The sequence below is a fragment of the Mustelus asterias genome, chromosome 7 (assembly GCF_964213995.1).
Source record: "Mustelus asterias chromosome 7, sMusAst1.hap1.1, whole genome shotgun sequence".
In the NCBI taxonomy this organism is placed as follows: Eukaryota; Metazoa; Chordata; class Chondrichthyes; order Carcharhiniformes; family Triakidae; genus Mustelus; species Mustelus asterias.
In genome coordinates, this window is record NC_135807.1 from 42,601,086 (window position 1) to 42,617,272 (window position 16,187).

Below are 16,187 nucleotides of genomic sequence, written 5' to 3' on the forward strand. Positions count from 1 at the left end.
TAATCAGCAACCAGCTGGAAATGGATGCGTGAGAACAGTGGAAAATTCCTAGAGCAGCAGAAACAGTGAGATCAGAGTTTGGGCTTGAGTGCAGGGGCCATTGAGAATTCAACTTTACCATCTGCCATGCTGGGATTTGAACATGGGTCTCTGGATTATTAGTCCAGCAACAATACCACTGCACCACCGTCTCCCCTCGTGGTGGAGCTTCAGCCCTTGCAATTGTTCATACAAGTTTCAAGTTCTTGCAGCAGAGTGGATGAGCAAACTAACCATGGTACAGGAATTAAGGCAGTAAAGAGAATGTAGAGGTAGTAGAGGACAGTATAGTCAGGAGGATAGACAGATTTCTCTCTGCAGCTGAGTGAGAGGGTGCAGATGGCTTTGTTGCCAGTCAGGTGCCAGGGTTGAGGATATCTGCTGGGGGCTGGAAAGATACTTGTTGTGGGAGGTTTAGGATCTAGTTGCTGTGGTCTGCATAGATACCAAAGTCCTAGACAAGACGAAAAAGGAGCTTACAATTGGAGTCTGAGTTGCGAGGAGCTAAATTAAAAAGCAAAACCTCACCAAGGTGATAATCTCTGGATTATTACCTGAGCCACAAGCAAATTGGCATACAATTAGGGAGTTAAATGCTTGGCTCAAAGATTGGAGTGGGAGGAATGGGTTTCAATTGGACACAGGAAGTGGGAGCTCTACCACTGGGACAGTCTTGACCTGCTAGGAACACTGTTCTGGTGAGTCATGTAACTTGGACAGTAGAGAGGATGAAGGATTACAAGAGGGAAGATGGGATAAATTAAAGGAAAAAGGACAACTTAAATAAAGGCAATTAAAAGTACAGCAAGGTGAGGTGGCTGAAGTCAACTGGGAAATTAAGGGGTAGGCCAGTAGAAATGCAGTGCCGATATTTAAGGAGATATTTCATAACATTTAGCAAAAATATATTCCAGTGAGAAAGGAGACTCTAGGAGACAAATGCACAATCTGTGGCTAATTAAGGAAGTCACAGATAGCGTCAAATCAAAAAACATGATTCTGTGAAGATTAGTGATTGGTGAGAAGGTTAGGTAGAATTTAAAAATCAGCAGAAAGACTATAAGGAGGGAGGAATTTAGCATACAAGAGAAAGCTAGCTAGGAATATAAAAACAGAAAGCAAATATATCTACAAGAAGAAAAATTTTCTAAAAAGGTGTGGCACCATTACAGAGTCAGTTTGGGGAATTAATAACAGAAAATAAGAAAATGGCAGAAGCACTGAACAGGTGTTTGCATCTTTCTTCAACATAGAAGACACAAATAACATCCAAGAAATAATTGTAAGTAAAGGGAGGGAAAAACTTAAAACAATTACAATCATCAGGGAAAAGGTACTGAGAAAACTAATGGAATTAAAGGCTGACAAGTCACAAGGACCATATGAGAGAGTTAACGTGGTTTTCTAAATGGAAATTATGTTTGACTATTTTATTAAAGTTGTTTAAGTAACAAGTAGATACAAGTCACAGGTCTTGTGAAAACTGACTCTGTGTGCTTCCACAGCTATTTGCCCAATACATTCATGTTTTATTAGAAAAACAATTGATTGTGTTAAACTTGCATTTGGGGCCAAGATATTTTAATCATATGTAGTCCATTAACTAGCCGTGGCAGATGGATTAAGATCTCTCTTCCAAAACATTGTGCATGTCTGCACTAATGCACTAGGGGAGCTTGAAGGTTGAGTCCTTCCATTACTTTCTCAGTATTGCAAACACGAACGCTTCACTCAAGTCAGGGGTGTCTATGGTCACACTCACATGGAACATTCAAATATTTAGAGAGCTGAAGTTTAAATATTCTTTGAGAACCACAAGCATTACAAACTTCCACCATTGCTTGTTACATTGCTTACCTTTGTGGCAGTGTATAATTGATTACTCAGACCAAAGAAATCCAAAATACAATCAATACAAACAGCTCGGCTAGATTTTCAAAAATGCTACCTGGCTTATTCAACAAGTACCAATAAAGCATTGAACATAGAAAAAAGCTAAACTTTGCACACAATTTCAGAATTCAAAGAATTATCTTGGATATATCAGCTAGAATTTAACTTCGAAGAATTAGAGTGGGTTAGGAAGAGAACAGAAAAGTTAGATATAGTGCAGGGAACAAGAATGTGTGTCCTGTGGTGCAAATAATTTTTGGATTAGAATCAAAATATTTTGCAGGTTCAGCGTATAAATTTTGAAGATGCCAACCATTGATAAAATGTGCTGGAAGCTGCAAAGATATTCAGTGTCACTTTCACCTCTATAAAATGTTAGCTACAGTACAAAGTAAAATAAGTGTTTTCATGTTGATCTTAAACAGCCGGCCAAGTGTTTGGTTTACCTTCTCTTAGCATGGCTGAATGACGCGACGACAATTTACCACCAGGATATGCTGTAAAAGAGAATAAAATGGTGGCCTCGTGCAAAAACTGACTCAGCTCTTAATGCACAGAGGGAATTTTAAATACAAAAACAAGACTGTTGTCACTGGTTTTTAATGCTAATATAAATTGTCAAAAAAAACTTAAACATCAGAAAACTTAATTGAAATGCACAACTCAGATGTCAGAAAGGTGACTTCGAAAACACCACAAACAGGAAAAATAACACCATCATCCAAGCTACCCATCTTTAACCTCTGTCGCCTCCCCATCTTTGTAACCTCCTCCAGCCCAAAGACTCTCCACCCCATTTACGACAGTGCTTTAACTGCTCAAGCTCCATGCGCTCAAACTCACTCCCTAAACTTAGCTGTGTCTTTAATCTGCCTTAAAATCCATTTAATTGAACAAGTCTTTCTAACACCTTCTTATCTGGCTCTGCGTTTATTTTGGATTGTGCCACTGTGGGATGCTTATGGATATTTTCCACGTTAAAGGTGCTATATAAATGCAAGTTAACGTTTCTGCTGCAGCTTTAGTCACTCTAACTCAATGGGTGGGATTTTCCGCTCGCGGTCACCCCAAGGTTGGAAAATCCACCCGAGGTCAATGGACCGTTGCATGGTCCGTGTCCTGCCTGCTACAATTCCCGTGGAGGGTGGGATGGTAAAATTCTGCCCAATGTGTCTGATGAGGTTAACACAGACCACAGAACGAGAGAACAGAGTGAACTGTTTTTAAACTTCAGTGGGGAGGCGGTGGTAGGACAGTGGTATTGTCACTAGACTAATAATCCCGAGACCCAGGATAATCTTCTGGTGAACCGGGTTCAAATCTCACCATGGCAGATAGTGAAGTTTGAATTCAATAAAAATGTCCTTTGGGTAAGGAAACCTGCCATCCTTACCAGTTCTGGCCTACATGCGACTCAAGACTCAGAGCAATGTGGTTGACTCTTAAGTGCCCTCAGGGGTCCAGCCAGCAACACTCACATCCCATGAATAAATAAAAACTTTACTCTGTTTTCACAAAGACTGTTGTGATTCACTGTACTCTGCACCAGTCTCCTCTACCTACTCCAGAAACCCACAGATTTCTTTATAGTTGTGATCAATTTCATTATGTGATTCATCAACAATGGCCATACTTTAATTGGAGACAATATTACAAAATAAAGTTTGTAAACCTAGTTTCATTAAACATGGAGAACATTCAGAAGTTTCAAAAAAAGCACAGATGTATAACAGAGAATCTACCTAATCATAGCATCTACGCTTTAACGCCAAGTACAGCAGGAAAATAGAAGGTACAGGTGACAAGGGAGTAGTTAATTAGATCCAATTGCTTGCATCATTTTTCAAAAAAATATAAAAAGCTTTGCATAGTTATGATTTTTTCCCACCTCTTCCTTTCTTGCTGTAAGAAGTCTCACAACACCAGGTTAAAGTCCAACAGGTTTATTTGCAATCACGTGATTCCAAATAAACCTGTTGGACTTTAACCTGGTGTTGAGAGACTTCTTACTGTGCCCACCGCAGTCTAACGCCGGCATCTCCACAGCATTCCTTTCTTGCTGATCAAGGTGATGAAATGGTGACCTGAGATCCATAAAATAGCCCCTGGCCAAGACTTCCTCAGCCCTTTCCCCATTATTGTGAAGTAACTCGCCTCAGTTCAGCATTTCTCTTACATCAGACAACTGAGATTTCCAAGTAACTATATGATGAACTACTGTCTTGACTCGAGACCTGAACAATCCAAGGTACAACGAGATATTGTGCGAGCACAAAGTCAAATTTTTTTATTTTGTAAGTCGGTAAATAAAACATTCCCTTACCTGGTAGCCTCATCTCAAGATAACCTCGAACCCGACTCACAAGGTCAGCTGGTGGACGATCTCCTGTACTTTCTATGCCCAATTTGTGAGCATTGATATCCAAAAGTAGCATCTCATTTAACATAACTTGACGAAGCTTTGGGGAAAACTCTGTAACCAGCTCAAGGCAGGAGGAGTAGAGCTGCCGTGCATGAGTGAAATCCTGAAAAGGAGGCAATTTAAAATGTTATCTAATTTCTAACCAACATTTCCAAGTCCCTTTTTTCTTAATTTTTCTCGGTATGTGGGCATCACTGGCAGGGCCAGAATTTGTTACTCATCCCCAATTGTCCTTCAGTGGAGTGGCTTGCTAAACAATTTCAGAATCATCAACATTGTAATTGGTCAGGAGTCAAATGTAGGCCAGACCAAGCAAGGATGACAGATTGTCTTCCCTGAAGGACATTAGCAAACCAGATGGATTTTTATGACAACTGACGATAATTGTCAAGCTCACCATTAATAGGACTAGTTTTATATTCCAAATTTATTAATTTAATTTAAATTCCAGCAGCCTGAAAATTGGGATTTGAAGCAGCTTCCCCAGAGCAATAACTTGGGCCTCTATATTACTAATCCTGTGACATTACCACTACCCCACCATCTCCCCCATTCATCCAATATACTTCTGTGCAGAACAAATAAACCCTATAATAGTGGCACGTGTGGAAATGCTTAAACACTCACTCAGAACTTTCTTTAAAAATGCTGCTACAACAGCCCTATAAAAGTGTCAATCCAATCTTTGAAGCATCAATAGCAGAAACTATAAGCACAAGCCACCTCTATCTTGTGTAAATAAGTACTGAACCATTGGCAAAATAGATCCAAGAAAGGAAACTGGAGATGTCAATCACATGTTGTTTTCCTTAAGTCTGGGCTCTCAGACAGACATGCATAATTGGGCTTAGCTGAGAGCCTAGACTTCTATTAGTTTGTTGAAACAGGTGCACAGAAGGGAAATCATTATTTGACTGATCGGTTTATAACCTTTTTTCTCTGATCTATTTTGTCACTGGCTCAATGCTTATTTGCATAAGATAAAAAGTTATCAGGTGCTTGTAGTATCTAAGACTTGAGTGTCTTGGGTTACAGGAAGATATAGATGAGATGGTCAAATGGGTGGATAAGTGGCAGATGAAATTTAACCCTGAAAAGTGTGAGGTGATGCACTTTGGAAGGAGTAATTTGACAAGGAAGTCTATCATGGAAGGTCTGACATTGGAAAGTTCCGAAGAACAAAGGAACCTTGGTGTGTTTGTCCATAGATCTCTGAAGGCGGAAAGACAGGTAAATAGAGTGGTGAAAAAGGCACATGGCACACTCAGCTTTATCAATCGGGACATAGATTACAAAAGCAAAGAGGTCATGATGGAGTTGGATAGAACTTTGGTGAGGCCACAGTTGGAGTACTGTGTGCAGTTCTGGTGGCCACATTATAGGAAGGACGTGAACACACTGGAGGAGGTTTACCAGGATGCTGCCTGGGATGGAACATTTAAGTTATGAAGAGAGGTTAGGTAGGCTTGGGTTGTTTTCGTTGGAGCAGAGAAAACTGAGGGCGACCTGATTGAGGTGTTCAAGATTGTGAGGGGCATGGACAGGGTGGATAGGGAGCAGCTGTTCCCCTTACTTGAAGGGACACAAGTTAAAAGTGAGGGGGTGGGAGGTTTAGAGGGGATTTAAGGAAAAACTTTTACCCAGATGCACTTCCTGGGAGGGTGATGGAAGCAGGATGCCTCATGTTCTTTAAAAAGTACCTAGACGAGTACTTGGTTCAAGGTTATGGGCTGGCAAATGGGATTAGGTGGGCAGGTCAGGGCATTTCATGCATTGGTACAGACTTGATGGGACAAAGGGCCACTTCTGCACTGTGCTATTCTGTGATTCTGTGGTATTTTCAAGGTCTGGTTGATGACACTTTTTCTTTTTAAAAACTGTTGTTACTGCAACCCAATAAAAGTTATGAATGGCTGATAGTTTTATGCATTTCCACATATTCCATTGTTACTTGAGTTCATTGATTCTGTACAGTGTTTTGCTGGGTGCTTAGTTATGGAAGTGCTATGAGTTGGCATAGAAGGTATGATGGGCAATGGGGTGGGTGCGAGGGCATGGGGTTGGATGGAGGATACGAGAGATCATTGGGGGTGGATAGGGGAAATGAGTTTGCGTGAAGGGCATGGTTAAGACCGGGGTGGCATGGTAGCACAGTGGGGCGACACGGTAGCACAGTGGTTAGCACTGCTGCTTCACAGCTCCAGGGACCTGGGTTCGATTCCCGGCTTGGGTCACTGTCTGTGTGGAGTTTGCACATTCTCCTCGTGTCTGCGTGGGTTTCCTCCGGGTGCTCCGGTTTCCTCCCACAGTCCAAAGATGTGCGGGTTAGGTTAATTGGCCATGCTAAAATTGCCCCTTAGTGTCCTGAGATGCATAGGTTAAAAGGATTAGTGGGTAAATGTGTAGGGATATGGGGGTAGGGCCTGGGTGGGATTGTGGTCGGTGCAGACCCGATGGGCCAGATGGCCTCTTTCTGCACAGTAGGGTTTCTATGGTTTCTATGGTTTCTGAAGCTATCTTTCAAAAAGGTTTCAGCATCCAGACCATGGTTTACACATTCTCTGAGGGACCATGTACAACGAGAAGCTGACCCAATTCTACAAAGATTTGGAGGCAACACGGTGGCACTGCTGCCTCACAGCGTCAGGGACATGGGTTCTTGGGTGATTGACTGTGTGGCGTTTGCACATTCACCCCGTGTCTGTGTGGTTTCCTAAGTTAGATGTGTAGGTTATATAGATTAGCTATGGTTGATGTGTGTGGTTTCGGGGATAGGGCTGGGGAGAAGGTCTGGGTAAGATACTCTGTCAGAGGGTCATTGAGACTTAATGGGCCGAATGTCCTCCTCCTGCACTGTAGTAATTCTATGATTGCAGGGAACCAGGAGTTGCCTACCCCTGCAATGCAGCCAGCCAAGTCAGAATTGCAGGATGTGGGCTCCTTTTCTCACGTACCAAAGAATATGGGGGATCCCAAATATTGTTTTGGGGGGGGGGCGGATTTGTCATTTTGTGTTATCGATTCCCAACCATGGGAAGCAACCTCTCAGTGACTTCCTGTCAAGCCCCTTCATGATCTTGTATTACATCATCTGTCATTACTCTAAACCAGAGTATAAGCCTAAGTTACTCAGCCTCTCATCATAGGAAAACTCTTTTAACCCAGTATCATGGATTTGTCTGGTAATAACCAGATGCAATATTAACAAAGAAAATGATAGGGTATAATCTGCCTAGCAACAAGGGAGAATCTGCCACCAGCCGACATTTGAAGGGGCTGGTGACATTCATGCTTTTCCCCGTAACGAGATTAGTAGACATCTAGGTAAGGTCCGATATAAATGTCCCTATCATCAGGAAACAGTTTACCGAGATGACGGAGAGATCAGGGGAGGAATACAGATGCTAATATTTGACAGGAATGCAAGAGAGACAGACGGCCCAATATACAATGAACAGAATCAAAGAGAGCCAGGTGTTTAATCATCAACTCCTGCAGAAGCAGACAGGCCAGTTTAACATCTGACTAGAAGGTTGGTTTAATGTCAGAAATGCCAGTTTAACATCTCACGAGAGTGTCAGGGTAATATCTATCTGCAAGCCAGCTAACAGCAGAGATCCTTTGTAAAGTCTTACAGCCAAGTTAATGCAGAAACCTTCAGAAAGGCCATTTATCCACCTGCCCTGAACCAAGTAAAGATGCTTCCCAGACTGGATCATCCTCTGGTTATTGCGTGGTAACTATAAGCTGGATTTGACTTGTAGATTTGTTTAAGGCAGAACGTGGAAGTCTTACTCAGTTCAGATAGTGGTGCTGAATTTGATTGTGTGGAGACGAGGGGAGGCGATGGCCTAGTGGTATTATCGCTAGACTATTAATCCAGAAACTCAGCTAATGTTCTGAAGACCCGGGTTCGAATCCCGTCATGGCAGATGGTAGAATTTGAATTCAATGAAAAATATACGGAATTAATAATCTACTGATGTCGGAAAAACCCACCTGGTTCACAAATGTCCTTTAGAGAAAGAAATCTACTGTCCTTGCCTGGTCTGGCTTACATATGACTCAGCAACGTGGTTGACTCTGAACTGTCCTCGGGCAACTAGGGATGGGCAATAAATGCTTGCCAGCCAGCGATGCCCATGTCCTACGAATGAATAAAAAACTATGTGCTTGCATCGAAATAGATTTGCTGCAATGTGATTATGTAATTATTTTTGATAATATGCAATTAGAAATGTTTGCACAGTATGAGTGATAGGCAATAAAAGTAGACAATAACCAATTAGAAATAAAAAACAGAAACTCTTAAGCAGCAAGGAAGAAAGAAACTGATTAAGTAATTCAACAGTCACTATGCAGCTAGCAAGCAATTCATTTGTTAGACATGGGCTAAATAGTTTTCTATGCATGAGTAGTTGCACTAGAATTCTAATAAATTGGTTTGCAACACTGTCAAGACAATTGGAAAAGTAATTTCATGCCCTATTTTTATTTATCTATAGCAATTGTTAAAATCATTTAAACCTTCTGTAATAACCATAAAAATATGAATGATCGCTAAAAACACTCCCTTTACCCACAATGAAAAATGTGGATTGATTCTGACAAGCTGCACAAAACTTTTAAAAATAAGTCCAAGTATTTACAGAAGAATATAAATGCATACATTGAAGCACCATTGCAAAGTGAAAGCACTATTAAATTTTAGCTTTTCTTGGAGTCAAAAGTAAGTTTGCACTATTTCAGTGTGCAACAGCTTTGCAAGTTCAAGACTAACCTTAATCGCAATGCTATGTAGACCTTTAGCCATCAAGATATAAACCAAATCCCTGGTCAGATTATCCTTGATGCTCAGAATAACTCCGCCATAAACAGTTGGCACTTCCCACTGAAACAAAATTGATGTTGTATAAATATTACAAGATAAATATTTTAGGTCAAAGTTTGTAGAGTATTTACAATACTCCAGAACCAGTTTGGAATTGCTCACCGAAAGAGAAAACGCTGGAAAATCTCAGCAGGTCTGGCAGCATCTGTAAGGAGAAAAAAGCTGATGTTTTGAGTCCAGATGACCCTTTGTCAAAACTACAAAGGATCTAGGCTTTGACAAAGGGTCATCTGGACTCAAAACATCAACTCTTTTCTCTCCTTACAGATGCTGCCAGATCTGCTGAGATTTTCCAGCGTTTTCTCTTTTGGTTTCAGATTCCAGCATCCGCAGTAATTTGCTTTTATTGGAATTACTCACCTTGTTGGAAACAGTCCAGAATTGCCGATCTGATGTCATTCCATGAAGCTCAATCAGAATTTGTCGAATTCGCCCTGGGTCAACTGTTAGGATGAGCTGGTGTTCCAGTTGACCAATATTCACACTAGCTGATCCTGGAAAATATAATTATGTGCCAAGTCAATTCATTCAAATCATCAATTTAAATGCACATGCTTTAAAGACACAGCTTTTACCATAAGTTTTATAAAGATACCTTTATAAAAAGAGGTTTGATAATGATTTTAGATAAATAATTTGATCCCTTGTGTGTACTTCTCCCAACATCATCTTCCTTTGTGCCCATCTCTGACTAAAAAAGACCCCCCAATTCACTGACAACAAGTTGTGAATTGGCAGATACTTTTTTCCCCCCTCAGGACAGATGCAGTAAGGGGTAGGGTTGAGGAGTGGAAGGGGGATATAAGTGGAGAGTGACACAGGAGAGCATTCAGAGATGGTTTTTTGATCGATACTAATCTAATTGCCGAGTTCCATTGTAAGATCCCATGAGATGACAAGCTCAAAGAGATGGTCATGATTATGGGTAGACAGTTTTGATCCTCTACATTGATATTACTCATTTTCACACGGGGGCCTTGTGATGTAGTGGTAGCATCCCTACCTCTGGACCAAAGCTCCAACCCCAGGACTCAGTGGCCACGGTAGGAGCATTCATAACACGGGTCAACAGGTTGATAATTTACTCAGGAATCCTTCCAACACTTCCACTGTTCCCCCAAAGGAGAAACAGTGTGAGTGTGAAGATGTACAAAAAAAAACTTACTTAGATAACCACAAAAAATAAATCAAGAAAAACACCTAACATTTAAATATTGCTCAGCAATGAAGAATCCTCATCAGATTCTGTGTTGGATGAACTATTATATATCAATAATCCATTTGGTACCAATCAGATAGTTTTCTTTCTCACTACTTTTCTCCCACTAACTCATTATGCATGAAACCTTTATTAGTACTTTAGCAAATATTCAATAACAGTTTAGTTGGATGAACAACTGAATCTATCAATTAAGTTAGCATTACTAGGCAATTAGGAGAACCAGAGGGAAATAAAAGCAATGCGATTTCAATTTATTTTTAAGAAGCACCTAGAGAAAGTTTAAAAGCAAAACTAACCCAAATATTTCAGTTGATAAATGGCCTGCTGCATATGATATTAAGCCATAGCAATCAGGAAGGTCTACGGTTCACTTGTGTCACGCTTTTGATTAGCACTCCATTTATTCTCATTGGCTCTGGGTTAGCTGAATGAAGAATCAGCCAGCAGGATTGGAAAGTGAGAGTTTATGGTATTTGGGAAAGGACACATTTAGGCTGAGAAATGAAGCCTTTCTTCATACAGACATAGAAGCTTACAAAACAGTTGGATTGCAAATGAAGAATAAGGGCGGGGGATTTGAAAAGATGATAAATCAAAGAGCTGCCAGCACTTAGGAAACTATCCTCACATACATAAGACATATACAACTGTATTGACTGATTTGAACATAAAAAATATTTTAAAAACCATTGTTATATTTACAGATTTGCTACGGGTTCTCATTAGCAGACTCACCAGGTATATCATAGAAAACAGTCAATGGTTTAGTTGAAAGATTAACCCGAGGTGATCGCTTTCTCATTTGATCAAGCAGTAGTTTCCGCTCTTCATCCTTCAACAGTCTCATACACATATCATGCGAGGAAATCATGAAAACAAACTGAGGGTCATCCAAACTTTGGCACAGAATCCTGCAGAAGTGTTAACAAAAGCTGATGAATGAAGATGTAAACTTTTGTATCATATTTGTTGTCTTTTGCCATTCAAGTAATAGAAACATAAAAGATAGGAGCAGGAGAAGGCCATTTGGCCCTTTGAGCCTGCTCTGCCATTCATTATGATCATGGCTGATCATCCAACTCAGCCTAATCCTAATTTTCCCCCATAACCTTAATGACCCAGGTAATCTAATAATCAAATACTTATTGCATTGCAAAGCTCAAGCCCATCCAAAAGTTCAATAGTGCCCCCAGATCAACACATTTTAGAGAAAGAATTAGAACAGTAAACAGTGCAAAAAGCCTCAATCTTAATCCCATATGGATGGGGAGCACAATGTTTGTATTTTTCCCTGGATATTTAGACCTCAAAACAGTAGCAGTTTGATATAAAACAAAGATGCACATAAATCCACACAAGCTTTAGCCAGTTCATCCCTGCAATTGCTGCTAGTGTATTATGAAATTTTCAGAATGATAAAACCGCCCCAAATATCTACCAAGCATATAGTGTGTTTGAGACCAGCAGAGACCCCAACATGGCATAACAGACACGCAGCCATGACATCATGCTATCTTTTAGAGGGTGGCAGTGTTTAGCACTGATGACTCAAAACGCCAGGGACTGGGGTTCGATTCCTGGCTTGGGTCACTGTCTGTGGAGTCTGCACATTCTCCCCGTGTCTGCGTGGGTTTCCTCTGGGTGCTCCGGTTTCCTCCCATAGTACGAAAGATGCGCTGTTTAGATGCATTGGCCCTGCTAAATTCTCCCTCAGTGTACCTGAACAGGTGCCGGAGTGTGGCGACTAGGGGATTTTCACAGTACCTTAATGTAAGCCTACATCTCGCATTTCATCGCTGAGAGCAAGCTGAAGCCAAACACTGACAGTGAAAGGAATGCGTAGCAAGTTGGACTCCCCACTCACCCACTCCTCCAACCACCGTCTACCCCACCTGAGGCAGAGACTGTAGGTCACCTGAGAATTCATTTTTAGTGTGAAAGCAACCCCCCAGGGACTTCCCAAGATGATGACTGCTATTAGCCTTTTATTCCACATGTATTTAATTAGCTGAATTTAAATTCAACAGCTGCTGTGATGGGATTTGAACTTGTGTTTCCAATCATTTGTCCAAGTGTCTGGATTACTAGTCCAGGAACAGAACCGCTGTGTCCTCATACCCCCAGATTTTCAATTTGTTTGGATGAGGTGAAGATAGAAATTAGACAAATTAAACATTGATATGTATATATTTTTAAAAGTATATTTACTTTAAGAAAGCAGCCATCTTTCCTTTGGAATCTTCAGAAGCTTGATCCAGGTCTAATGATCGTGCACATACCTAAGATATCAAACATTATAAACTCAAAGACTTTTTTTTGCATTACAACAAAATACAATGTTATACACTGGTCTTGGGCAGTAATTTTATAAATGTAATCAGATGAATTCAGAGTGAAGTATATACCTGTGCTAAACTTGTTATTTTCCAGAGTTCTATCAATATCTTTCAATCAAATTTCAAGTCATTATCTGGCACTTTTTGACTTGACCACATCCTAAGATTGGAATTATGCAAGCAGCAAGAATTGGTAAACCTGTTTCTCTCTCTTTACCCAATTGTAGCTACTGGAAGGATAATTTTAAGGCAGTTAATACCACCCTTTATCTAGGACCGTAGCAACAGGACAAGAGTAGGATCGAGCATGGCTTTAACATTCCACAGGAAAGAAAATAGGTGCCAATTTTTAGGCTTGCACCTGAAGGATGGACACTTGGGTGAAGTATGAGAGAGTGATCAGCATCCATGGGGCTTGTACTCCGGCAAGAAAAACGGGTCAAATAAAAAAAACCGCTTCATCTAACTAGAATGTAAGTCATTAAAAAGTGAGGCTCACACGTTGTTATTTGACTTGCTCTACATTTTCAGAATAGACGCAGAAAGAGGAGATTTGATAGGGGTGTTCAAAATCATGAATAGTTTGGATACTACTTCCAGAAGCAAAAAGGACTGGCAACTAGAGGACGCAGATTTCAAGGTGTTTGACAAAAGAACCAGGGATGACACAGTAACATTTTAAGCATTATGATCTGGAATACCTGAACAGTGGTGAAAGCAGATTCAACAGTAACTTTCAAAGGGAACTAGACAAATATTTGAACAGAAAACTTTACAGGACAATGTGAAAGAGTAGTTGAAGGGGACCAACTGGATAGTTCTGTCAAAGATCCAGCACAGGCACAATGACACCCACTGACCTGCCCATTGACAGTGTCTACACTTCCTATTGCCTCGGAAAAGCAGCGAGCAAAATTAAGGACCCCACGCACCCCGGATATTCTCTCTTCCACCTTTGTCCGTCGGAAAAAGATACAAAAGTCTGAGGATACATACCAACTGACTCAAGAACAGCTTCTTCCCTGCTGCCATCAGACTTCTGAATGGACCTACCTTGTATTAAGTTGATTTTTCTCTACATCCTAGCTATGACGTAACACTACATTCTGCACTCTCTCCTTTCCTTCTCTAAGCATAAACAGTATGCTTAGTCTGTATAGTGCGCATTAAACAATATTTTTCACTATATACCGATACATGTGACAATAATAAATCAAATCAAAATGAACTGAAAAAAAAAGGCCAAAGCACAGGAGGCCCATGTTTCCATAACTAAACTGTTCATTCTAAATCTCTGGTAAAATGAGGAACCAAGTACTGAAGGATCTTCTTTGAAGGTGGGCAATCTATGAACCTGTTCAAAACTGCAGCCTGTCACAGGTTTATGAGTAACACCGGTTAGTTGCGTCACAAGCAAAATGACACTCAAAATGGGGTTGGAGGAGGGGCGCAAAATGGATTGAAAATTTTAACCACTATTGGCCAATAAAATCTATATTTTGACAGTTGGTTTGAAGTTTCAATAAAATTCACTGATGATCTTACCTCCAGTAGGAAATCAATTCTCTCTTTGGTAGGTTTGAGCAGCAGTTGGTGGAACCTTACTCCAATCACCTGCTGTTCCAGGACATTCCGAACAGTGTTGCATGCGCAGACTTTAAAACAAACTTCTTCTAAATTTTTATCCCTGGAACCAATGGGAAATAAGCTGACTCAGTCATATCGTTTTATTGTCTAATAGAAGTTACAAACGACTGGTCAGTAGATTGTTGATAAATGACTATTGGCAGAATATTACTAATATTTCACTCAAAGATTTCAGAAAATAACTGGATACAAAGCCATTACAGTGCGAAACATGGTCTCAAACATTTTTTTTAACAATAATCTCCCATGATGGGTTCATGAATAAAGATTTGTAAAACAATTGCCATTTGTAAAACAATTGCCATGGGTTACAGCTCTCTGTTCTAACCAGACAAGGTTCACCATGCAAGATCAATGGCTACCAGAGTAGATGGCCTGCCTGCATTTTTGGCTGACAGCTGAGTTTCGGCAGGTTCTGCCTCAAATAGAATCGGACCAGATGCGATCAGATACTGCCTGGGGTTGGTATCTGTCTGAAAGTGGGGTCAGATTAAGCAGGGCAGACAGCTCAGACCTGATAGAGATTGAGAAGGCTGAGGTGAAGATTGAAAAGATTGGAGACTGAGGTAAGGCAGAGCTGAAAGTTTAAGGGGTCAAACTTGGGCACGAGAGAGAAAAAAATGAGGTAGAATTCTAAAAAGAGAACTAAATATGAAAGCTGAAATTGAAAAGTTGACATCCTTGTGACTCTGATCTGCGCATGTCATGTGGCTAGCATGGACCAAAAAATTATTAGAGATTTGACATAATAGTAGACAGAATACTACACTGATTTATCAGTGTAATATTCAAAAGGTCGACTTATACTCTGCAATCTAGGATAGTCTAACTTGGTTGCTTTTTTGAGACAGGACGTGAAAGTTTTGCTTAACTTCTGGTAAGTCCAACGCCTGCCTGAACATTTGATAGCAACATTGGGAGCAAAAGCACTAATATATACTTAACATAAAGGACAAGTTGACTCTTTCTCTCCCATCTTCTATCCTGCCCACACAAATAATAAATGCTGTTGTAAAGCCCAACATCAGTAACCTTTCTAAATACTGACCATACAGATGAGGTTGTGAACAGTCTTACCCATTTTGAGCCATTTGGTAAAGTTCCCGCAGAACAGAATGCCGGAAGTGCGACAACAAGCTTAAGGTTATGTTATCTTCAAGAAAAATATCAATCAATCCCTGTAAAAGTTGGAGAAAAATGACTCAGCATGAACCATTATTCAGTAAATTTCGTCTGCTTAATTCACAAAGGAAACTGCATTCTCCCCACATTGCTTAATGAGTTTTAGAAAGGATCAATCTGGATACAGAAGAAACTGCAAACATTTTGTTGCATATTTATTTTGTTGCTTTGCTGTGAGGGGCATATCTGAGGTCAGCCCATAATTACTTCTTCTGGTAAAGTAACTGCTTCTTTTAAAACTAACCTTTCCCTTTCATTTGTAGGAGATATTACAGCTCAGCTTGTTTCTGCTCTTTCCCTAATTTCATACATGCATACTTTCTGCAGGTGTTACTCGATACCGAACAGCAGGAATCATAGGTAATTTTTCAAAAGCAAAATAATTGCAGATTCGGAAAATCTGAAATGCTAACAAAAAATGCTGGAAATACTCAACAGGCCCACTATCCATGAAAAGAGGAACAAAGTTAAGACTTCAAGCCGCTGACAGGTCATCTACGTGAGATGTCGAATCTGTTTCCCTCTCCACAGGTGCTGCCAGACTAAAGAAGCAAT

The 16,187-nt window shown here is 40.4% G+C and overlaps 1 protein-coding gene across 10 annotated transcripts in view; it reads right to left on the reverse strand.

The window, feature by feature from the left end:
* ints8 (integrator complex subunit 8) overlaps positions 1 to 16,187 on the reverse strand; it is an 88,601-nt gene that overhangs the window by 20,755 nt on the left and 51,659 nt on the right. For 4 of the 10 annotated variants that reach the window (XM_078215941.1, XM_078215942.1, XM_078215943.1 and 1 more), the window contains exons 10-17: positions 15,528 to 15,628; positions 14,349 to 14,496; positions 12,676 to 12,746; positions 11,203 to 11,378; positions 9,606 to 9,739; positions 9,135 to 9,245; positions 4,256 to 4,457; positions 2,379 to 2,429 (exon numbers count right to left, since the gene is read on the reverse strand). In XM_078215941.1, coding sequence (XP_078072067.1) covers positions 2,379 to 2,429; positions 4,256 to 4,457; positions 9,135 to 9,245; positions 9,606 to 9,739; positions 11,203 to 11,378; positions 12,676 to 12,746; positions 14,349 to 14,496; positions 15,528 to 15,628 — 994 coding nt within the window. The remainder of the gene's footprint in view (positions 1 to 2,378; positions 2,430 to 4,255; positions 4,458 to 9,134; positions 9,246 to 9,605; positions 9,740 to 11,202; positions 11,379 to 12,675; positions 12,747 to 14,348; positions 14,497 to 15,527; positions 15,629 to 16,187) is intronic. The other 6 variants (XR_013498305.1, XM_078215947.1, XM_078215949.1 and 3 more) reach the window with 3 other exon arrangements.